Raw genomic sequence first — 21,619 nt, forward strand, 5'->3', positions numbered from 1 at the left:
TGTCAGTGTGCCACCACAGCCCCCGGGGAGGGACCCCTGTGCCCCCCCATTGCCCATGCAGGGGCTGTGCAGGGTACAAGGGACACCCCTGTCTCCAAACCTCCCCCCCACTGTGTACCCCAGGGTGCTTCCCACTGCCCCTGTTACAGCCCCAGCACCCACGCTGGGGCCCCCCAGGACCCCCCACCCACCTGCCCAGGGCCCAAACACAGAGATGGGTGCTGAAAGCTGATACTTTATTGAGATCCAGGGTGGGGGTGCAGCCCCCCCCGCCGTGGGGCCAGTGGGGGGGGACGGCAGCAGCGGGGTACCTGGGGGGACCACAGGGCTGGGGGGCACCGTTGGGGGGGCTGAGCCCCTCAGTACTCGCAGATGAAGGGCAGCCTCACCTGGCAGCGCACGCTTCTCCAGCGCCCATCTGGGGGGGGGGGGGGGAAGAGGGGGACACAGCCCTGGCATCCAACAACACCCACTGCCCCAGGGACCAGACCCAAACCCCCAGGGACCCAACCCTAAACCCCCCTGGTGCCAGCTCCCCCAAACTACCCTATACCAGCCACCAGCCCCCCCCGGGGTACCACCTCCCCACCCCGAGGCTCCCCCAGCATCCTCTGCACCCACCCACAGGCAGAGGCTCCCAGCACAGCCCCCCCAAGGCCCTGGGTGCCCCCCCAGCCCCACTGACTGTTGGTGCAGAGGGAGGTGCAGTAGCGGTGGGAGCGCAGTGGGTAGCCATGCAGCCAGTACGAGTAGTTCCAGCGGCTCTGGTCAGCCCACCAGCAGTGCACGGTCCTGCCCTGCGCAGAGGGGGTCAAGGGCATGGGGGCACTCCCCGGCACCGGGCATGGGGGGCCTGGGGGACGACGGGGTAGGGGACGGGCTAGGAGCACCCGGGGGGGGGCACGGGGGACAGGGCTGGGGCACCCAAAGTTGGGCACCAGGGACAGGGGGACAGGGCTGGGGCACCCAGGATGGGCACTGGGGACACGGGCACAGGGCTAGGGCACCCAGGGTGGGCACTAGGGACAGGCAACAGGGCTGGGACACCCAGGGTGGGCACGGGGGACAGGGGCACAGGGCTGGGGCACCCAAAGTTGGGCACCAGGGACAGGGGGACAGGGCTGGGGCACCCAGGATGGGCACTGGGGACAGGCAACAGGGCTGGGACACCCAGGGTGGGCATGCGGGACAGGGGCACAGGGCTGGGTCACCCAAAGTTGGGCACCGGCAACAGGGGGACAGAACTGGGGCATGCAAGTTGGGCACTGGGGACAGCGCGACAGGGCTGGGGCACCCGGGGTGGGCACTGGGGACAGGGGCACAGGGTGGGGCGGTGGGTGCGGGGGGGTGCCTTACCACGGGCTGGGTGATGGCCCCAATCCAGACCTGCCCGCGGTTGGTGCTGAGCCGTGCCTGGCGCTGCAGGAGGCTGTTGCGGCTGTAGCTGTGGATGGAGGCCAGGCGCCCGCGGTAGCACCGGGCACAGATGTGCTGTGGAGAGGGACACACACCGGTTACAGGGACACCCGGGTGGCACGCGGTGCCCCGTGACCCCAAACCCCCCCGCCCATCCTCTGCCCACCTGCGCGTTGTGGAAGTTCTGGCAACGGGTGACGATGACGTAGCGGAAGGTGCTGGCGCCCAGCGGGTTGGCGGCACTGAACGCCCGTGTCTCGCTCTGCAGCGGGCACCGGCCGTCCTCCTCCGGCACCTCCAATGCTGCCTTGTCCACCTCGGGGCTGTCAGGGGCTGGGGGCACCGGCGGGCGTCACCCCGGGGCACACAGGGTGCAGGGGACCCCACGGTGTCCCCACGGTGTCCCCGCGGGGTGGGCGGCGTGGCAGGCACTCACCGGGATGGCTGGCGGAGGTCGTGCCCAGCAGGGCCAGGACGAGGAGCAGGCAGGGCTGCATGGCGGGACTGGGGACACCGGCACCCTCGGGCACTCTCGGGAGATGCCGTGTCCCCGGTCACTCTCTGCCACCCCTGGGGCCGTCCCCACAGCCCCTAGCCCCCCCCGTACCTCCCACGTCCCTGGTTCCCCACTGCCATCCCCGGGCCACCCTGTGCCCTGGGCACCCTGTGCCGCCCTGTCCCCCCCACTCCATGTCCCCCTGGCACCCCAGAGCCACCCGTTCCAGCTCCAGGGACACCCACCCTGGTCCCCAGCCCCGGCAGCTGGAGACTGAGCCCACCCCGCTGTCCCTGTCCCCCGCTCCTCACCTGGGACTTGGGGGTCTCTGTCCTCTGCAGGCTGGGTGGCTCTGCCCGCTGTCACCCTTATATGGGTGATGGGGCCACACGTCCCCACCACAGCCTTACACCACCCCGGCCTGGCCCCCCCCCCCCCCAACTGCTGGGGACGGCGGGGGAGGCCCCGGGGGGGACCCTGCCTGCACCCTGCCTGGTGCTGCCTGGCACGTGGGGCACCCACCGGGCACCTGGGGAATGGGGACAGGGGTCTGCGGGGTGGGGGGCACATGGCACAAGGGTGGGGGCTGCTGGGGGAGTTGCATGGGGCAGAAGGGGGGGTGCTGCGGGGGTGTGGGGTGCACAGGGCGTGGGGGTGGATGCGGTGGATGTTTGGCAGGTACAGGGCACCTGGGGTGGGGGCTGCAGAGCTGTGGGGCGCACGGGGGGTGGGGGCTGCTCGAGTTTGAGGGGTGCAGGGCCCAGGGGTGGGGTCTGTAGGGGTGGGCGCGTGGTGCGCAGCGAGTCCCACGGCTGCGGGGGTGCTGAGGGGGTGCTGGGGGGGTTGGGGTGCTGATACCATCTCCCGCCGGGCAGCGCTTGCCCAAGGGCCATTTCCTCCCCAACGGCCGTGGCCCCCAGGGTCCGGCCCGGCCGTTGGCCCACAGGCCCCCCCGGCCTTCCCCCCCCCGGGGTGGCCCCTGCCCTCCGGCCCCGTGGGGCTCATGACTCAGCACCCCACAGCCCTTCCCCTGGGCCCCCTGCACCCCACAGCCCCCATCCCCATGCCCTGTGCACCCCCCACTCCAGCAGCCCCCTCCCCCATGTGCCCCCCACCGCAGCAACTCCCACCCTGTGCCCCATGCACCCCAAACCCCTGCACCCTGTGCACCCCCCGCCCCAGCAACTCCCACCCTGTGCCCCCCACACCCCCTCATCCCTGGGCCCCATGCCCCCCAAACCCCTGCACCCCCCATGCCGGTACCTCCTGCACCCCACGCCCGTGCACCCCCCCGCCCCAGCAGCCCCCTCCCCTGGACCAAATGCACCCTGCGCACCGGCCAGGCAGGGTGCAGGCAGCACCCCCCAGGGTGCCCCCCCACTCCTGCCCAGAGGTTGGCGGGTGGGGGCCGCAGTGGGGCTGAGGCTGGTGTTGTGCAAGGCTGTGGTTGGGGACATATGGCCCCCTCACGGCTATAAGGGTGACCGTGGGCAGACCCCCCCCAAGTCCCAGGTGAGGAGTGAGGACAGGGACAGGGACAGCAGGGTGGGCTGTCCCCAGCTGCTGGGGCTGGGGACCAGGCTGGGTGTCCCTGAGGCTGGAATGGGTGGCTTTGGTGTGCTGGGGGGGATGTGGGAGGGGACAGAGTGGCCTGGGGATGGTAGTAGGGAACCGGGGACATGGGGGGGCACAGAGGGGTTAGGGGCTGTGGGGGCAGCACCAGGGGCAGAGAGGCTGGGGCACACAGTGGCACTGGGGATGGCAGAGGGACAGTGGGGACACGGGGGAGGGGGGGCAGAGGGGCAGGATGGGGTTGAGAAACCCAGTGTGGCACCGGGGTGGCAGAGGGACAAGGGGGACTTGGAGTGGCACAAGAGTGCCGGGGCCACGCGGATGGCACCGGGGGTGGCAGAGCGACACTGGGGCACCGGGGGGGGGGGGGGTGGTGGTGGCACAGGGGATGTGGGGAGAATGGGGTGACGCTGAGGGTGGCAGAGGGGCACAAGGCACATGGAGGTGGCCCCAGGGGTGGCAGAGGGTGACCGGGGACACGGCATCTCCCAAGGGTGCCGGTGTCCCCAGTCCCGCCATGCAGCCCTGCCTGCTCCTCGTCCTGGCCCTGCTGGGCACGGCCTCCGCCAGCCATCCCGGTGAGTGCCTGCCACGCTGCCCACCCCGCGGGGACATCCCCTGCTCCCCCAGGTCCCCTGGACACCCCAGGCACCCGGCAGAAGTGCCATGCCCACCATGCCGGCCGGTGCCCCGTGCCCCGGGGCTTGTGGTGGGTGGCAGAGGGACTCTCCCAGTGCCAGCCCTCACCTTGTCCCCCGTGCCAGCCCCCCATCACTCTCAGGAGGTCCCCGGCATGGCCAAGGAGGGCCACCGGTTTCACTACACGGTGGTGACCACGGCCCACACCTACGCTGGCGCCCAGGTGAGGGGGGACTTGGGGTGCTGGTGGTGCCTGGTGGGTGCCACGGGGTGCTGAGCCATGTCCTGTCCCGCAGTGGTACTGCCGGGAGGTGCTGCGGGGGCAGCTGGCCTCGGTGCACAGCGCCGCACGCAACCAGCAGCTGCTGAACCTGGCGCGCACCTACACCCACCACCGCAAGCTCTGGATCGGGGCCGTCACCGGCCGCTGGGTGAGGGGGGTCCAGCCCCCACCCGGGGTGTTGGGAGTGGGGTTGGGAATGGGGCTGGGGCTGAGTGTGGGCTGCTGGGGCTGGGTATGAGTGCAGGAGCTGGGTGCTGGTTATGGGGTGCTGGGGCTGATGTTAGGACTGGCTAAGAAGTGCTGCAGATGGGTGCTGGAGCTGGTGAGGGGAATGGGTGTCAGGGCTGGGGCTGGAACTGGGTATGCAGCGCTGGGGCTGGAGTGCTGGGGCTAGGTACGGGTGCTGGGGCTGGTGTTTGGTGGTGAGGGGCTCTGTACGGGGTGCTGTGTGCCAGGCACTGGGTGCTGAGGAGGTTCTGCGGCAGGGGGGGAAGTGGAGGTCGCATTGGGAGGACGCCAGCCCCTGGAACTATGCCAACTGGGCACCCACCTACCCCCATCGCCTCTTCACCACCTGCACCACTCTCAGCGCCCGCGGTGAGGGCACCCGCACCCCCCACCCACTGTGCCAGGGCACCTGGGCACTGGGTGGGGAGCACAGCGCTATTGGGGGCAATGGGAAGGGGGTGCTGGGAGGAGGCACGGGCCACTGGTGGCAATGGGAGGGGGCAGTGGGAGGGGGGTACAGGACTACTGGGGGCACTGGGAAGGGCACTGGGGGAGCACAGGCCATTGGTGGCAATGGGAGGGGGCACAGGACTGCTGGGGGCTCTGGGAAGGGCACTGGGCTACTGGGGGCACAGGCCACTGGTGACAGTGGGAGGGGGCAGTGGGAGGGAGGCACAGCACTATGGGTGGCAACGGGAGGGGGCGCTGAGAGGGAGTACAGGGCACTGGGGCGCACTGGGTGCCACCCCATGGCACTGACGCTGGCCCCCGTCCCCAGATGGGCTCTGGAGAAGCAAGCTCTGCTCCCAGCTGCACCCCTTCATCTGCCAGTACTGAAGGCACCCAGGGGTGCTGCCATGGCACCACCAGGGACTGGGTATCCACGGTGGCCCCTATCCCTGACCCAGTAAACCAGAGATGCCCTGAGGCTGTGTGTCCATGTGTGCCGGGGCTGTGCCCCCCAGCCCTGGGAGGCAGGCTGGGTGCCCAACCCCATAGCAGACACTGGAGAAGCCCCAGTGGCTGGGGGCGCCTGGAGGGAAGAGCACAGTGAGCAGAGGGGTCATCAATATTTATTTCCCCCCCTGCAAACACACCCTGTCCCGCTGGCACAGCACCACCACCCCCCAAGTCCAATAGAAAAATGGGGCGCAGCGGGTGCTGGGTGCTGCACCAGCAGCTCACAGGCATGGGGCTCATTGGGGCATCTCGGCGGGGGTCTCGCTGCCTGGGGGTGCTGTGAGGGGGGTGCCAGCAGCTCCCAGCTCCTTGGCTCGCCGCCGGCACTCGCAGACCACCACCACGGGACTGACGAAGGCCACCAGCACCACGGCGATGAGCCCCAAGTTCATCTGGCGGGGGCGGGGGGGGGTGGTGTCAGGGCATGGGGCCGGAGGGCTGACGCCACCGAAGGGGGTGCCCCAGGCCAGCCCCACAGCCCCCTCAGGCCCCCTGTGCTAGGTGCAGGACCCCCATTCCCCAAGGAGCAGGACCCCCACCCTAAGATGGGCCAGCATCCTGAACCTGCCATAGATCAGGGCCGGGACCCCCATCCCACCATGGGGCAGGACCCCCATCCCTCCAGGGGGCAGCCGTGGGGCAGACACTCACGTAGAAGGGGTCCCCGCCGAGCGGCCCGCGCACCAGGGCAACGCAGGGGTACTGCAGCAGGGCCACCAGCGCCGACAGCGCCATAGCCAGCCCGTACAGCTTCCCAAAGTGCTGTGGGGGGAACCTGCCCGGCCACCAATGCGTCACCTCCACACCCTGACACGCCCACCCTGCCACCCTGTCCCCTGCCACCCCCCAACCCTGCCACCATCCCCCGACACCTCTGACCTGTCCCCTGCCACCGCTAAGATGACCCTGCCCCATCCCCATCCCCTGCCACCACCCCCCTGGCCCCACCACCCTGTCCCCCGCCCTGATCCCCCCCCGACCTGACCCCTGCCACCCCCATGATGACCCTGCCACCATCCCCTGCCACTGCCACCCAGTCCCCTGCCACCCTGACCCCTTGACCCTCGCCACCCCCCCCGACCCCACTGCCCCGTCCCCGCCACCACAGGACTCACGCGATGGCCAGGAAGGCGGCATTGCCCCCGTAGAGGAAGGAGCGGCTGAGCACCTGCAGCACGAAGGTGGCGAACTGGACGGGCAGCATGGGCACTGCCGCACAGACCGAGAAGAGCACGCACAGCGTCACCGTCACCACCAGCGACAGCACGGACGCCCGCAGGTCAGCCAGCGCCCCGAGGGCTCCTGTGGGCACGGCGGGGTCAGGGCATTGCAGTGGTGGCACCCAGCCACGAGCCCTGCTGAGGGTGTGGGGGGGACATCGGCAGGACGGACGCTCCCCAGGGACACGGGGTGCCTGGAAGGGGGGGGGGGGGGGGGGGCTGGGGCTGGTTACCCTCGGGGCGGGGGGTCTTGCCCCGCTTGTGTCGGTCGAGGATGAGGCCGTTCCATGGGGCGCAGAGCACCCCGCAGAGCTGGGTGAAGGCAAAGGCGTTGGTGTAGGTGCTCACTGTGGGGAGATGGCGTCAGGGCAGGCGGGGGCTAGACCCCACCGGGGTGTCCCCGGTCCTGCCCCCCCTGTCCCATCCCAGCGGCCGTGCCCTACCCAGGTGGGAGTCTCCGCGGGCCAGGTGGTCGAGGAGGGGGTTGAGGGTGCCGATGAAGAGGTAGTGCCGCAGCTGCATGACGGAGAGCCAGGCCACGTGCCAGGCGAAGACCCTCGAGCACACACAGGCCCTGAAGGACACCCCGGGGGGGTCCCCATCGCCTGCGCCCCAGGGGTCAGGGGCGGGGACATGCCCAGACACGCCCGCCCCCGGGCCCGCCCACTGGAGGCTCCCCCCACATCCACCTACATGGCCACACCCCTTCGCCTACATAGCCACGCCCACCCCACAGCCACACCCAGCCTGGGCAAGCCACTTCTCTGCATAGCCACGCCCCATCGCTTGACCACACCCCCGCGCAGCCACACCCCCCGCGCGCCACATAGCTTCGCCTGCATAGCTAGGCCCACAGCTCGCCCTTGCAGCCACACCCACCTCACATACATGCCAGTCACCAGCATGACCACGCCCACCCCAGATGAGTTCCCACCCCCCCGACAAGCCCCACCTCTGGCACCTCTGGGGGCGCTGGGCTCCAGGGGGGTCTCCTCGGGGCCAGCCTCACCCGGCGGGCGCTTCTCCTCGTAGGTGCGGTACGACTGGGACCGCCCCGGGCACCGCAGCCTGCGGCACCACCCACCCTGTCACCCCCCGCACCTCACCGCCAGCAGGACAGTACCCACCACCACCCATGGGATGGCACCTGCTACCGCCTGCAGGACAGGACCCACCACCCGCGGGACGGGACCCACCACCACCACCCGCGGGATGGGACCCGCCACCACCCATGGATGGGACCCACCACCACCCACAGGATGGGACCCGCCACCCACCATCCACAGGATGGACACTGCCACCACCCACGGGACAGGCATTGCCACCTCCCCAGGACAGCACCGCCACCACCCGCGGGACGGGACCCACCACCACCCATGGATGGGAACCGCCGCCACCACCCATGGATGGGAACCACCCCCACCACCCATGGCAGGATGGACACTGCCACCACCCATGGGACAGGCATTGCCACCATCCACAGGACAGCACCAGCACCACCCGTGGGACGGGACCCACCACCACCCATGGATGGGACCCGCCACCCACCATCCACAGGATGGACACTGCCACCACCCATGGGACAGGCATTGCCACCATCCACAGGACAGCACTGCCACCACCCGCGGGACAGGCACCACCACCGCCACCCCCCCAGGGGACAGGCACCGCTGCCCCGCGGGGCGCAGGCTGGGCCCCCCTACCCGTAGTCGTAGGCAGGGGGCAGCGGGTAGGGGATGTGGGTGCGGGGCATGAGGAAGAAGGTGCGCAGCAGGTGCCAGGCGCTGCAGGCCGCCATGAAGAGGAACATGGCCCGCAGGGACAGCCCGTGCTCGTACAGCACCTGTGGACGGGGACAGCAACAGGCTGAGCCACCGGCCCACGCCGGCCACACGCCACCGCGCCGGGGCCACAGCTGTGTCCCCACGCATGGCCCCAGTGGTGGCTCGACTGTGGCCCCAAGTGTGTCCCTGGCTGTGGCCCCAGCTGTGACCCAAATGTTCCCCACTCTGTCCCCAGCCCTCCCGGCTGTGCCTGAGCCAGGGACAGGCCCCTGGGGGCACCAGCCCCCTGGCACCACCACGTCTGCCACCCGATCCCCACCTTGATGATGAGGAAGATGGCAGACGAGGAGTCGAAGGCTCCGTTGTAGAGGGTGATGATGATGGAGCGGTACTTCCCAAAGAGGTTGCCCACCTGGCGCAGAAGGACACCCCCCACACACACACATTAGGAACCCCCCAGCACTGGGCAGGCTGCCCCAGCCCCCGGGTGGGGGTCAGGGTGCTGGGAGGACTCACCTGCATGTTGGTGAGGAGGAGAAGGATGCCGCCCACCGACAGCATCGACATGGCCGGGAAGAGCAGCACCGCCAGCTCTGGGGACATGGGGGTCAGCAGGGACAAGGGGGGGTCCCCACCAGGTGCCCCCCCAGCGCTGGATCACCCAGTGACCACAGGGTCTCACCTGGGGTGGAGAAGGCGACGAGCAGGGTCCCGCCAGTGTAGAGGGAGCTGAGACGTGGGGACAGCGGTGACACATGGGGACGGGACCCTGGGGGGCAGCTGGCACCCCCGCGCCCCAGCGCTACTGTCACATTGGCACCCAGCACCCCACCACTTCATGGGCACCCCACCACTGCTTGGCACCCCGGGGCCAAGGGACAGGGGGACATGGGGGGCCCCTATGGTTATGGGGGTGCCCTGTGGACATCGGGGACACCTCAGGGTGTTTGGGGGGGGCTGTGGGCAATGGGGGGCCTCTGGGACTGTGGGGGGCATGGGACACACTGGGGACATTTGGTGGCACTGGGGGACAGCTGCCAGGATGGGCTGTGACCCCCCAGTGCGCCGAAGGCAGCACCCTGGGCTGGCATGGGTGCCCCCCCAGCCGGCATGGGTGCCCCCCCCCAGTGCAGGCAGGTCCCTGCCTGCCCCACCCTGCCTGGCTGCCTTGATAACCACCCCACTCTTGATAACATCCCCCAGCCCAGCCCCCACCACCAGCACCCTAACAACAAGCCCTCACCCCCCCGGGCACCCATGGGAGCCCCAGCCCCGCCTGCCAGCACTGCCCCCCCCCCCCCCCGGCCCACTCACATGGCGACGAGGCGGGCAACGGTGGTGCCAAAGCGGTCAAAGATGAAGCCCATGGGGAAGGTCACAAAGTTGTTCATGAAGGAGCCGATGGTGAAGACCAGGGAGAACTGCTCATCCTGCCAGCTGCAGTCTGCGGGGCGGCCGTCAGCGGGGATGCAGGCACAGGGACAGTGGGGACATGGGGTCCCGCAGGGCATCAGGACAGCAGCGACAGCGAGGACACAGGCATGGGGACAGTGGAGACGTGGGCACAGGGATAGCAGGGACGTGGGGCACTAGGACAGCAGGGGCACGGGGTGCTGCAGGGGATGGGAAAAATAGGGACCTGGGGCACCAGGACTGCGGGGACACAGGGCACCACAGGTCACCAGGACTGTGGGGACATGGGCCACTATGGGTCACCAAGTAGTGGGGACATGGGGCACAACAGGGCGTGGGGACCCAGGGACAAGGACAGTGGGAACCTGGGGCACCACAGGGCACCAGGCAATGGGGACATGTGGCACCTCGGGCCACCGGCACCACGTGGACACGGGCCAGCAGCACCCCAGGACACAGGCACATGGAGGACACGAGGCAGGACAAAAGCGAGGCCACGCCACCGCAGGGATGTGGCCCGTGGCCAGCGGTGGCCACGGGACGGGGACCCTACCGGGCAGCAGGGTCCGGTTGGGGCTGGGGGTAGCGGTGGGCTGGCACAGGTCCTTGAAGTAGCCCAGGTCCTTGAGGACGAAGACCAGGGAGGCCCAGCCAAAGATGACGCCGCAGAAGGCCCCACACTCCAGCAGCCCCGAGAGGAGGGTCCCCAGGCGCTTGGCCGCCCCCGCGCCACCCCCCGCCATGGCACCGGCCTGGGGCGTCCCCGCTGCGCCTGTGGGGTGACAAACACCAGGGCATCACACCCCGCCCGGCACTCACATGGTGACACCCCCCTGCACCCACCCAGCACCCAGAGCGGGGGGCTCAGGGGCACGTGGCTGCACGTGGCCACCCGGGCAAAGGCCACCGTGGTCCCAGCTCTGCCCCTTGTCCCCGTCTGCCGGCGGCTGGCACCGATCCCCTGCGCATGCCAGGGCACAGGCAAGGACCCTGCTTGCAGCTGGGGCGTTGCACACCCATGCACACGTGCACGTGTGTTCACACGCATGCGCACGTGTGCGCATGCATGCACACGTGTGCACATGTGCTGGCACCCCTCCTGCGCCCCAGCACACCCTCACCCACCTGCACGAGGCCAGGCTCTCCTGCTGTCACTGTCACCGTCGCTGCCGCTGCAGCGGAGTTTGGACCCTGGCAAGGGGTGCCTGGGGCAAGCGGTGCACACCCGCACCATGCACACCCGCACCCCACCACCGGCACGGCCCCCCCCACACTAACCTCCTGGGAGCACCAATGGGCCCCTTGGGGCTGCCGGCACCCGATAGTGGCTCGGTTCCCCGCTGCTGCGCCGGGACCCCCCCCCCCCCGCTCCGCAGCCTCCTTATCTCCCCACTCCAGCCTGTCCCTGGCACAGCCCCTGGGGACGATGGCGAGCTGCCGGGCGCCCTGGTATGCACCTTGAGGACACTGCCGCACACCCCCTGGGCACAGTCGCTAGGAGCCTGGCACACCTCCCCTGAGGACACTGGCACCCCCCTGGGGACCTGGCACAGTCGCTGGGAACCTGGCACGCGCTGCTGGGGGCCCTAGCACACCCCTTGGGAACCTGGCAAGGCTCCCTGGGGACGCTGGCACACTGCCAGGCGGGCTGACACAACCCCTGGGGACAGTGACACACCCCTGGGGCCCCAGCACAGCCCCTGGGGACCCTGACATGTCCCCTGGGGACACTGTCACCCCCTGGAGACCCCACCACTACACTGGGGACACTGTCACTACACTGCTGGGGGCCCATCACCCTCCTGGCGAGCCGACGCACCCAGGGGACACCCGGGCACCCTCTCACCCCGTCCGTCCCTTCAAGCCCTGACCCTCGTGGCTGGGACCCCCTCGGTGTCACCGGCGCGACCCACAGCCAGGTGCTGCAGGCACCAAGGCCACGTCCCCTGGCCCGTCACTGTCACCCACATCCCCCCGTCCCACTCACCTGCAGGCTCTCTGCACCCGCCCCCCGTCACCGTGTCACCGTCCCACAGCCGGTCCGCTCCGGCCGGTGTAATGGCCGTTAATGAGGCCTCATTACAGCGGTCGGGCGGCTAAAGATTAACCCGGCACCTCAGCCAGCTGGTGACGGACCCCGCGGCCCGGGGGGGCTGCGCTATCTTTAGCCACCCCGCGGGGGAGCAGGGGCCAGGGCACCCACTGGGGGGGGCACCGGGGGGCCGTGGGGAGCCAGGGGCTGTCGCTTTCCCGGCGCTGCCGGTGACACCCCGCTGCCGCGGTGGGCAGCTGCCAGGGACAGCCTGAGACACCCTGTCACGGGTGTCCCTGCCTGGGGCACCCCGAGACACCCGCTGTGGGCGTCATTTGCCACCAAGCCGTACTGTTGTGTCCCAGCCATACCGGTCTCCCCAAGCCATACCGCTGTGTCCCAGCCATACCGGCCACCCTAAGCTATATCGGCGTGTCCGAGCCATACTGGTGTCTCCCGGCCAGACTGGAGAGCCCCCCCTACTGGTGAGCCCCCCCCTCAATGGCGAGCCCCCCATACTGGCGAGTCCTCTGTGGGGGAGCAGGAGGGTCCGGGACCCCTGGCACCGGGGACCCCAGCCGCGCTGGCCCTGCCGTGTCCCCCCAGCTCACCCCGAGCCCTGACCGGCGGGCAGGGCACGACACCCCCCCCCCCCCCCCCCCCGCCCCGGCAACAAGGGACCCCCGAGTCCGGCGGGGCGCGGGGCTGGCTCGGGTCCCGCTCCAGCTCCTCCAGCCTTCCTCATTTCGGTGATGAACGGCGAGGAAGAGCAGTTCTTCACTGCGGGGACTTCCCCGTCCCCAACAGCGAGCACATGGCTTCCCTGAAGGCTGCCGTGGGGCTGGGCCGCGGGCGCCCCTCCACCCCACTGCCCTCCCGCGCGGGGTGTCCCCGCCGTGGGCAGCGCCAGCGCCCCACGGAGCAGGGGCAGGGGCAGCGGTGTGGGGCAGGCGGGCAGCGGTGGCAGCCCCGGCCGTGGGGACTTTGCCCGTGCACGTGTGGCGGGGGGAAACGTGTGGCGGGAGGGGGGGGGGGGGCGCGCACGTGCCCCTGGGGGTGGGCAGCCGTGGGGCACGGCCGTGCCAGCGCCCAGAGCCTGCCCCACGCCACGGGGGGCACCGGGGCACCCTGCGAGACCCGAGGGTGCTCGGGGGGGGGGGGGGGGGGGGAGTGTAGGGCCCATGGTGGCAGGTAGGCAAGCCGGGATGGGGGGGGGGACGGGACGACGACGGCCTGCCACCCACCCCCACCGCCGCCCCCCGTCACCCCCCGTTGCGTCCACAGGGCCCCCCCTACCCCACGGCCCCCCCCCCCAGCGGGACAGCCCGCTGCCACCCCCCGCGGGGGGCTGAGACCATCCGGGCCCCTCCGCTCCCGCTCGGCTCCTCCCGCCGCCCAGCGGCATCCCCGGCGCTGCTCACCCGCGGCCCGCGGTCCGGCGCGGCGCGGCGGGGCCGGCGCAGCTGCCCGGCCCGGCTCGGCCCGGTGCTGCCGTTTCTGCCCGCCGGGTCCTGGTGCTACCAATGCTGCCGATGCTGCCCGCCGGGTCCCGGTGCTGCCCGCCCTTTCCCGGCGGCGGGGCGGAGCGGTCCCGCCCCCACCGGGCGCGGCGGGGTGGGGGGCGCGGGAGGCGGCCCCGGTGCGGCGGCCCCGGGGGGGGGGGGGCACGCCGTGGGTCCGCCCCGGGAGGGGCTGTCCTGGCTGAGACCCCTCCCCACGGCGTGCCACGGCGCTGCCCACCCCCCCCCAGGTGTGCCCCCCCCCCCCGCCGGAGCCATCCCTGTGCCACCCGTGGGTGTCACGCCTCTGCCACCACCCCCCCCAAGCCCCTTGTGTGTGCCCCCCGTGTCATCCCTCTGTCCCCCCCATGCCTCCTCCGGGTGTGCCACCCTCTTACCTGGTGTCCCTGAGACGTCCTCCAGCTGCGGCCACCCTTGGGCCACCCTTGAGCCACCCTTGGGACACCCTGGGACACCCCTGGGACACCCCCAGATGTGCCACCCCAAAGCCATCCCCGGGCCGGCCCCCCCAGTGCCAGCCCCGGGCCGCCCCCCCTCCCCCCCCCGTGCCATCCCCCGGCGTGCCATCCTGCCTGTGCTGTGCCAGGCTCTGCCCGTGTCTCTGGCCGCTCATGGCCGCTGCTGTCCCTGCCCTTGTCACCTGCCTGTCCCGGGCACCCACCCTGCAGCCTCCCTGGCCCTGTGCCCTGCCTGGGGCACCCCCTGCATCCCTGTCACCACCCTCCCGTTGGCCGCCCACGCCATGTCTGCTCCTCCATCCGTATGTCCTCCCGCCGTCCATCCGCCCGTCCATCCCTCGGTGCTTCCAGCCACCTGTTCTGTCCCCACCCGTCCCCACCCCTCCAGCCAGCCGTTCATCTGCTCAGCCAGCCACCCATCTGTCTGTCCATCACCCATCCATCTGTCCATCAGCCATCCACCCATCTGTCCATCACCCATCCCTCTGCCCATCATCCACCCGTTTGTCTGTCACCCATCCATCTGTCCCTCTAAAACCACAACTCCATCCATCCTCGCGCCCATCCCGTCTGTCCCGCCGCCCATCCAGCTGCCCATCACCTGCCCTGCCTGCATCCTGCCAGCCCTCCTGCCCTCACCTGCCTTTCCCTCCACCATCCAGCTGTCTGCCTGTCCTCCTCTCCAGCTGTCTTCCACACATCCAGCTGTCCATCCGGCTGTCCGCCTCCTCAGCTGTCCTCCACCCAGCTGTCCATCTGGCTGTCCTCCCTTCCAGCTGTCCTCCAGCTGTCTGTCCTCCTCTCCAGCTGTTCTCCATCCAGCTGGCTGGCTGGCTGGCCTCTCTAGCTGTCCTCCACCCAACTGTCCATCCATCTGTCCTCCTCTCCAGCTGTCCTCCACCCAGCTGTCTGTCCGGCTGTCCATCTCCCCAGCTGTCCTCCACCCGGCTGTCCAGCAGCTGTCTGTCCTCCTCTCTAGCTGTTCTCCTCTCCAGCTGTCCTTCATCCACCTGTCCATCTGGCTGCCCTCTCTATCTGTTCTCCACCTGGCTGTCCAGCTGTCTATCCTCTCCAGCTGTCCTCCACCTGGCTGTCCATCCATCTGTCCTTCTCTCTAGCTGCCCTCCACCCGGCTGTCCGTCCAGCTGTCCTCCTTTCCAGCTGTCTGTCCAGCTGTCCTCTCCAGCTGTCCTCTGCCCGGCTGTCTGTCTGGCTGTCCTCCTCTCCAGCTGTCGGCTGTCCATCCATCTGTCCTCTCTAGCTGTCCTCCACCCGGCTGTCCGTCCGTCTGTCCTCCCTTCCAGCTGTTCTCCACCTGGCTGTCTGTCCGGCTGTCCTCTCTGGCTGTCCTCTCTAGCTGTCCTCTACCCAGCTGTCCATCCATCTGTCCTCCTCTCTAGCTGTCCTCCCCCCAGCTGTCCATCCAGCTGTCCTCCACCCAACTGTCTGTCCCGCTGTCCATCTCTCCAGCTGTCCTCCACCTGGCTGTCCAGCAGCTGTCTGTCCTCCTCTCTAGCTGTCCTCTCCGGCTGTCCTCCATCTGGCTGTCCAGCTGTCTGTCCTCTGCAGCTGTCCTTCACTTGGCCCTCCTTCCACCCATCCCTCATGGACCCCCACCATCCATCTCTGCCAGCCCCGGGCCTGGCCTATGGCATCAGGACGTGTCCCTCTGCCCACCCTGTCCCCAGGTCCCTCCAGGCGGGTGGGCGCCAGCACCCACTGGTGGGTGCACCCCTCTGGGACACCCTGCAGATCCTATGGGCTGGGCCGCACCCCCCTCCCCCGGCATGGCTGCCGGGGAAGTGCCCCTGTCGGGGTGCCCGCGGGCAGCCGGGGAGGGGGGGGGGGGAGCGGACGGCGGCCCCCTGAGTCAGTCCCGCGCCGCCCACGCCCCCACCCACGGGTGCCCGCCGCGCCTGCCGCGCCAGCTTGTGGTATTTCGCTCGCCGGGAGCCGCGCCGGAGACGGCGCCGCAAACGCGCCGCCGGTGCCAGCTTGTGCCGCCGCAGCCCGGCGCGGCCACGCGTGTGCCCCCCCCTCCCGCCCTAGGCGGGCAACGGCGGGGGGGGGGGGGCGGGGACCGCTGCCAGGACCCGCCGGCGCGGCCCCACGCGGGGGGGGTTCGCCGCGGCCCCGGGTGGGAGCGGCGCGCTCGGCCCCACGGACAGCGCCGCGGTCCCGCGTGGGCGCGCGGCGAGCGCCGCGGCCCACCCTCCCTCGCCCCCCCCCCCCCGCCACCCCGGCCGGCGCCTTCCCCGCGGCCCCCCACCCGCCGGCAGCCCCCGCCGGGGTCCCGGTGGTCCGTGCGGGCGCCGCGGCCCGGCGCGAGCCGCGAGACCGTGGGAGCGGGGCAGGGAGGGGCGGGCGGCACGCGCCCCGTCCCGCGCTGGCGGCCCCCCCCGCGGCCCCCCCACCCCCCCCCGCGAGTCCCGCCTCCCCGCTGGGGGCACCCGCCGCCGAGCCCCCTCCCGGCGGGGCTCCCCTCTGTGGGTCCGGCAGCGCGTCCCCCCTCTCCCCGCCGAGCTGCCGGGGGTCCCCCGTGGACTGCCCCCCCCCCTCCCCGCGTGGAGAGGGGCGGGCCGGCCCGGGAAGGGTTAAGCGGCGGGGCCGGCGGCGGGGGGCGGAGCGCGGCCGCCCCGGGATAAGGCGCGGCGCGGGGCAGGGCTCAGCCCCACCGGAGCCGCGGGCAGAGCCGTGCCGAGCCCAGCCCGAGCCCACCCGTGCCCGCAGCCCACCCGTGCCATGCCCCGGGGCGGCGGCGGCTGCTGCTGCTGCTGCTGCTGCTGCTCCTCCCGGCGGCGCGGCGGGGGTGAAGGGGGCGAGCAAGCCCCCCCGGCACCGGCCATGAGCCCCCGGGCAGCGGGCAGCGCCTGAGCGGCGGCCCCGCCATGCGGTCCCCCACGGCTGGGGACCTGCCCCAAGGTAGGCGTGGGGACGGGCGGGGGGACCCACGGGTGTCGGGAGAGCCCCGGGGAGGGGGGGGGGGGAGGAGCCCCGGGGTGCCACCCTGGAGAGCACGGTCCCGCCTCGGGTTGCCCCGGGGGCTCTTGGGGTGCCCGTGGCAGCGCGGGCCGTGGGTGCCCCGGGGTGCGTGGGGAGCCCGGGGCCGCCCGAGGGCGCCCGGCCCGGCGTGGGGGCACGGACCCGGAGCACCTCAGGGGGCTCCCCCCACCCCGCCGCCCGCGGGCTGCCCGGTGCACCTCCGGCGACACGCAGCCCGGCGTGGGGGTGCCCCGCGACCCACGGAGGACTCGGTGCAGGTCTAGGACTCGCTGCCCGCCGTGGGGGTGCCCCGGGACCCACGGGGAGCCCCGGCGTCAGCCCGGGGTGCGGGTGCCCCCCCCCCCCCGGCGCACCCTGTGCGGCACCGGGGTGCATAACCCGACGTGGGGGTGCCCCGCGACCCACGGGGTACCCGGTGTCACCCCAGGACCCCCAGTCCGTGCAGTACCCACGAGCAGCGCGCCGGTTCCGTACCAGGACCTGGGGGGGGGGGGGGATTGGCGGGGGGGGGGGGGGGGGGGGGGGGGAAACGATGCCCAGGAACCGGTGACTTCAGCTCCCAACTGAGTCAGCCCGCGGCGAGGGGGAGTGACAGATGGGACGCGGGTGGGGGGCGCACGCCGGCACGGGGCGCCGGGGGAGGGGGGCGGCGCTGAGCAGCTGCGCCGGACGCCTCCGTGGGTGGGTGGGGGGGTGTCCCCCCCCACACCGAGGCGCACCGAGGGAGGGGAGGGGAGGGGGTGTGTGGCCCCTCCGGTGCACCGGGGGGGGCACCCCCCTTCCCCTCCCCCGGTACCGGCGGCTGGAGCATCCACGCATCCCCGGGCGTGGGGCCAGGCGGCCGGGTTGAATTATGGATGAAGCTCTCGGGTTGCAGGCGCGGGGGGGTGGGGTGGGAGGGGGGGGGGGGGGGATGGACACGGGTGGGGGGGGGAAGCGGCGGCGCTGAACACCCGGAGCGGCGGCGGCGCGTGTCACCGGAGAGAGCGTCAGCCCGCGCGCCCACGCGCGCCCCGCCCCGCACGTGGCCGCGGCACGCGCGCACGTGGCGCCGCCCCGTGGGCGGGGGGCGCGCCGGGGGGGCGGGGGGGGGAGGAGGCATCACCCCCTCCCCCGAGTGTATGGGGGGCGTGGGGTGGCCAGGGACCCCGGGGGACCGTGGGTCCCGGGTGGGTCACGGCACGGCCCCGGGGGTCCCAGGGGAGGACGGTGCAAGGAGGCGGTCGGTTTTTGGGGTGCCTTGTGTCTGTGGGGTGGGTATGGTCCTACGGGCCAGCATGGCCCCGGGGGGGTGTCTTTGGGGAGCACAGCCCTATGGGGCTGACACAGGCCTGGGGGGCACGGGCCTGAAGGATGGGCACGGCCCCGGGGGGCCCCTGGGGCACTGTGTGACCCTATGGGGTGGTCGCGGTCCTGGGGGGCTCCGAGGGGCGCCCAGCCCTGACAGGGTGGGCACGGCCTTGGGGTTCTCCTGGGGGACCGCGGCCGTAGGTGCGGGCACGGCCCCAGGAGGGTTCCTGGGGCCGCGTGGGAGGCTCCGTGGGGTGCAGATCCCAGGGCGCCCCGTGCCCACTGGGGGGGGGGGGGGGCTGCCTGGGGAGGACCCTGCGGGGGCGGTGGGTGCGCGGGGCCGGGCCGGGGCAGCGCCCCAGACGGTGCCCCGTGCTGATGCCCCGCTGTGCCCGCAGGCGGGCGCCTGGCGGCCCTGCTGCTGGCGGCGCTGGCGTGGGTGCCCGGCGGGGCGCCCGCCTGCCCCGCGCTCTGCACCTGCTACGTCTCGCCGCCCACCGTCAGCTGCCAGGCCAACAACTTCTCCTCGGTGCCCGCGGGGCTCCCGCCCGGCGCCCGCCGCCTCTTCCTGCAGAACAACGTCATCGGGGCGCTGCGGGCGGGCACCTTCGGGCCCAGCACCGTCACCCTCTGGCTCTACTCCAACAACATCTCCTCCATCCAGCCGGGCACCTTCCGCCACCTGCCCGCCCTGGAGGAGCTCGACCTGGGTGACAACCCCCACCTCCGCGTCCTGGCCCCCGACACCTTCCACGGCCTCCGGCGCCTCCAGGCCCTGCACCTCTACCGGTGCCAGCTGGCCAGCCTGCCCAGCGCCATCTTCCGCGGCCTCCACAGCCTCCAGTACCTCTACCTGCAGGAGAACGGGCTGCTCTACCTGCAGGTCCGCCATGGCCCCGGGGCTGCCCCAGCGCAGCTGTGGGGTGCCCGTGGGGCAGGGCTCTGGGGCTGCCCGAGGGGCAGGGGGGTGGCGGGTGATGCCCATGGGGCAGGGGATGGGGGAGGCGGTTGAAGCAGGATGGTGGGTGATGCCTTCAGGGCATGGGCAGGGGACCAGGCTCTGCAGGAGACCCACAGGGCAAGGTGACGGGTGACACCCATGGAGCAGGGACACGGGGCAGGGTGACGGGTGACATCCGTGGAGCCAGGGTGTGGGACAAGGTGATGCTCACGGAGCCAGCACATGGGGCAGAGTGACAGGGGATGCTCATGGAGCGGGGACAGAGCAATGGCCACGGCGCAGTGTCATGGGTGACGCCAGCAGGGCCTGGACACAGGAGGGGGCTCTTGGCGATATGCATGGGACAAGGCACTGGGTGATGCCCACGGAGCGGGGACACGGGGAAGGGTGATGGGTGATGCCTGCAGGACAAGGACACGGGGCAAGGCTCCGGGTGCAGCCCACGGAGCAGGGCTCTGCGGGACAGTCACAGGCAGCTCTCCGGGTGATGCCCACCATGCAGGGACGCGGGGCAGTGCTGGGGGCTCCCCGGTGCTGCTGCACACCTGGCACTCACCCCATCTCTCCTCCCTTCCACTGCAGGACGACCTCTTTGCTGACCTGGCCAACCTGAGCCACCTCTTCCTACACGGGAACCGGGTGCGGGCGCTATCGGAGGGCGTCTTCCGAGGGTTGCCCAGCCTGGACCGCCTGCTGCTGCACGCCAACCGCCTGGTCACCATCCACCGCCGCGCCTTCCGGGGCCTGGCCCGCCTCACCATCCTCTACCTGTTCAACAACAGCCTGGCGGCGCTGCCCGGGGACCCGCTGGCCGCCCTGCCCGCCCTCCAGTTCCTGCGCCTCAACGCCAACCCCTGGGCCTGCGACTGCCGCGCTCGCCCGCTCTGGGCTTGGTTCCGGCGCACCCGCGTCTCCAGCTCCCCCGTCCCCTGTGCCAGCCCCCCACACCGCCGCGGCACCGATCTGCGCCACCTCCGCCCCCGCGACTTCGATGCCTGCCCCGAGGAGGAGGAGGAGGAGGAGGAGGTGGAGGAGGGAGATGGCGGCGGTGGGGTGGCGGTGATGGGCACCCCTGGACGGGCGCTGGGTCGCCCCGGCACCCTCCCGGCCGCGCCACCCTCCGCTTTCTACCGCGATGGCCTGCCCCCCCACGACCTGCGGGGACCCCAGCCCCGGCCGCCCCCTCCTTCCCGTGACTCCCGCGGCCCCCCCGGGGATGCCCGCTGCCCCCAGGCGCCCTGCGCCCCCATGGCCGCCGCCACCCCCTGCCAGCCCCACGTCCTCCTGCCCCTCCTGAGTCTGCTCCTGCCCCAGCTCTGAGCCCCCCCCCCCCGGCGCCCCAGGGGGGTCCTGGCTCCTCGGGGTGCCTGTGCCCCCCTTCTTCCCAGGGGAGGCCCCTAGAACTGTGGGGGGTGGCCGGGGGAGGGGGCCGCAGGATGCAGGGGTGTCACCCCGATCCTGAGCGGGAAAAACCCCCAACAGGAACCAAAAGGTGGGAAATTATTTATTAAAAATGGTCTTATTTTGGGAGAGCAGGGCCTGGCTGCTGCAGGGGGGGGTGGGGGCGGGGGGGGTGCTGCTTTTCCAGGTCACTGCCTGCTCCTCCTGAAATATTGATGGCACCGCCGCCACTGCGCCCGGGCAGCTGGAGAGCAGTGAGGCGTGCACGGCTCGCTGCGGGGACGGACCGGGAGGGATGGACAGACAACCCCCCCGCATTGCCGCACCCTGAGCCGCAGGGTGTGCGTGCACAAGCACCCACCGCCGTGCACTGCACGCCCCTCGCTGTGCATTGCACACCCGCTGCCATGCAGCACCCGCCACCGCAAGGCCCGGTGACATGACTGCCGTTGCCCTGGCTGGCAACACCCGTGCCGCTGGCACCCCGCACCCTTCACAGGGTGCTGGCAGCGCAGGCGGCCGGCGGGTGTAACGGGAGCCACGGGGCACGGAGCCACCGCCCACGCTGTCACCCGCACCCTGCACAGCCTGACCCACTTGCCGGCAGGCACCGATGCGCAGGCAGTGCCACACCGCCGGGCTGCAGACAGGCAGACGGACACGTGGATGCTGCCCAGCCATGGCCTGGGTCCCTTTGGGTGGGTGTCACCCCAGGGGTGCCCCTCCGCAGGTGTCCTTCACCCAGGGTCAGGGTGTCCTGCAGGGAACATCTGCAGGAGAGCTGGTGCAGCTCTGTGGGTGTCCTTTGTCCTCTCCGACTGTCCCTGTGGGTGCATGGTTATGCCTCTGCGTGTCCTGGTTGTCCCTCCCCCAGTGTCTCTGGATGTCCCTGTGTGGTCCTTGTCCTTGTCCAGGCATGGGCGTCTGGGCTGTCCCTGTGCGG

At 71.6% G+C, this 21,619-nt stretch overlaps 4 protein-coding genes across 9 annotated transcripts; 2 read left to right on the forward strand and 2 right to left on the reverse strand.

The window, feature by feature from the left end:
- Window positions 1-302: 302 nt before the first annotated feature.
- PRG2 (proteoglycan 2, pro eosinophil major basic protein) lies at window positions 303-2,061 on the reverse strand. The gene is made up of 5 exons (XM_049820522.1): window positions 1,853-2,061; window positions 1,583-1,749; window positions 1,357-1,491; window positions 686-797; window positions 303-418 (listed from the first exon to the last, which is right to left on the reverse strand). The coding sequence occupies exons 1-5, from the start codon at window positions 1,911-1,913 to the stop codon at window positions 360-362; spliced, it is 534 nt and encodes a 177-aa protein (XP_049676479.1). The 5' UTR covers window positions 1,914-2,061; the 3' UTR covers window positions 303-359.
- Window positions 2,062-4,113: 2,052 nt separating this feature from the next.
- Window positions 4,114-5,589, forward strand: LOC126047266 (proteoglycan 3-like). 2 transcript variants are annotated; one of them, XM_049820684.1, is made up of 4 exons: window positions 4,114-4,346; window positions 4,420-4,554; window positions 4,892-5,003; window positions 5,413-5,589. In XM_049820684.1, the coding sequence occupies exons 1-4, from the start codon at window positions 4,278-4,280 to the stop codon at window positions 5,469-5,471; spliced, it is 375 nt and encodes a 124-aa protein (XP_049676641.1). In that variant the 5' UTR covers window positions 4,114-4,277; the 3' UTR covers window positions 5,472-5,589. The 2 variants fall into 2 exon arrangements, with proteins under 2 accessions (XP_049676641.1, XP_049676639.1); XM_049820682.1 differs by having other exon boundaries at window positions 4,892-5,589.
- A 100-nt stretch (window positions 5,590-5,689) lies between these two features.
- SLC43A3 (solute carrier family 43 member 3) lies at window positions 5,690-13,609 on the reverse strand. Of its 5 annotated transcripts, none has more exons than XM_049820680.1 (13): window positions 13,465-13,609; window positions 10,565-10,783; window positions 9,913-10,042; window positions 9,281-9,327; window positions 9,115-9,191; window positions 8,918-9,010; window positions 8,518-8,657; window positions 7,767-7,882; window positions 7,258-7,419; window positions 7,048-7,161; window positions 6,710-6,896; window positions 6,246-6,369; window positions 5,690-5,986 (listed from the first exon to the last, which is right to left on the reverse strand). In XM_049820680.1, the coding sequence occupies exons 2-13, from the start codon at window positions 10,752-10,754 to the stop codon at window positions 5,831-5,833; spliced, it is 1,536 nt and encodes a 511-aa protein (XP_049676637.1). In that variant the 5' UTR covers window positions 10,755-10,783; window positions 13,465-13,609; the 3' UTR covers window positions 5,690-5,830. The 5 variants fall into 5 exon arrangements, with proteins under 5 accessions (XP_049676637.1, XP_049676636.1, XP_049676638.1 ...); XM_049820679.1 differs by lacking the exon at window positions 13,465-13,609 and adding an exon at window positions 11,999-12,261; XM_049820681.1 differs by lacking the exon at window positions 13,465-13,609 and adding an exon at window positions 11,290-11,311.
- A 3,033-nt stretch (window positions 13,610-16,642) lies between these two features.
- On the forward strand, window positions 16,643-20,805 carry RTN4RL2 (reticulon 4 receptor like 2). The gene is made up of 3 exons (XM_049820199.1): window positions 16,643-16,943; window positions 18,713-19,197; window positions 19,858-20,805. The coding sequence occupies exons 1-3, from the start codon at window positions 16,910-16,912 to the stop codon at window positions 20,593-20,595; spliced, it is 1,257 nt and encodes a 418-aa protein (XP_049676156.1). The 5' UTR covers window positions 16,643-16,909; the 3' UTR covers window positions 20,596-20,805.
- The last annotated feature ends 814 nt before the right edge of the window (window positions 20,806-21,619 follow it).

The sequence above is a fragment of the Accipiter gentilis genome, chromosome 17 (assembly GCF_929443795.1).
Source record: "Accipiter gentilis chromosome 17, bAccGen1.1, whole genome shotgun sequence".
Taxonomy (NCBI): Eukaryota; Metazoa; Chordata; class Aves; order Accipitriformes; family Accipitridae; genus Astur; species Astur gentilis.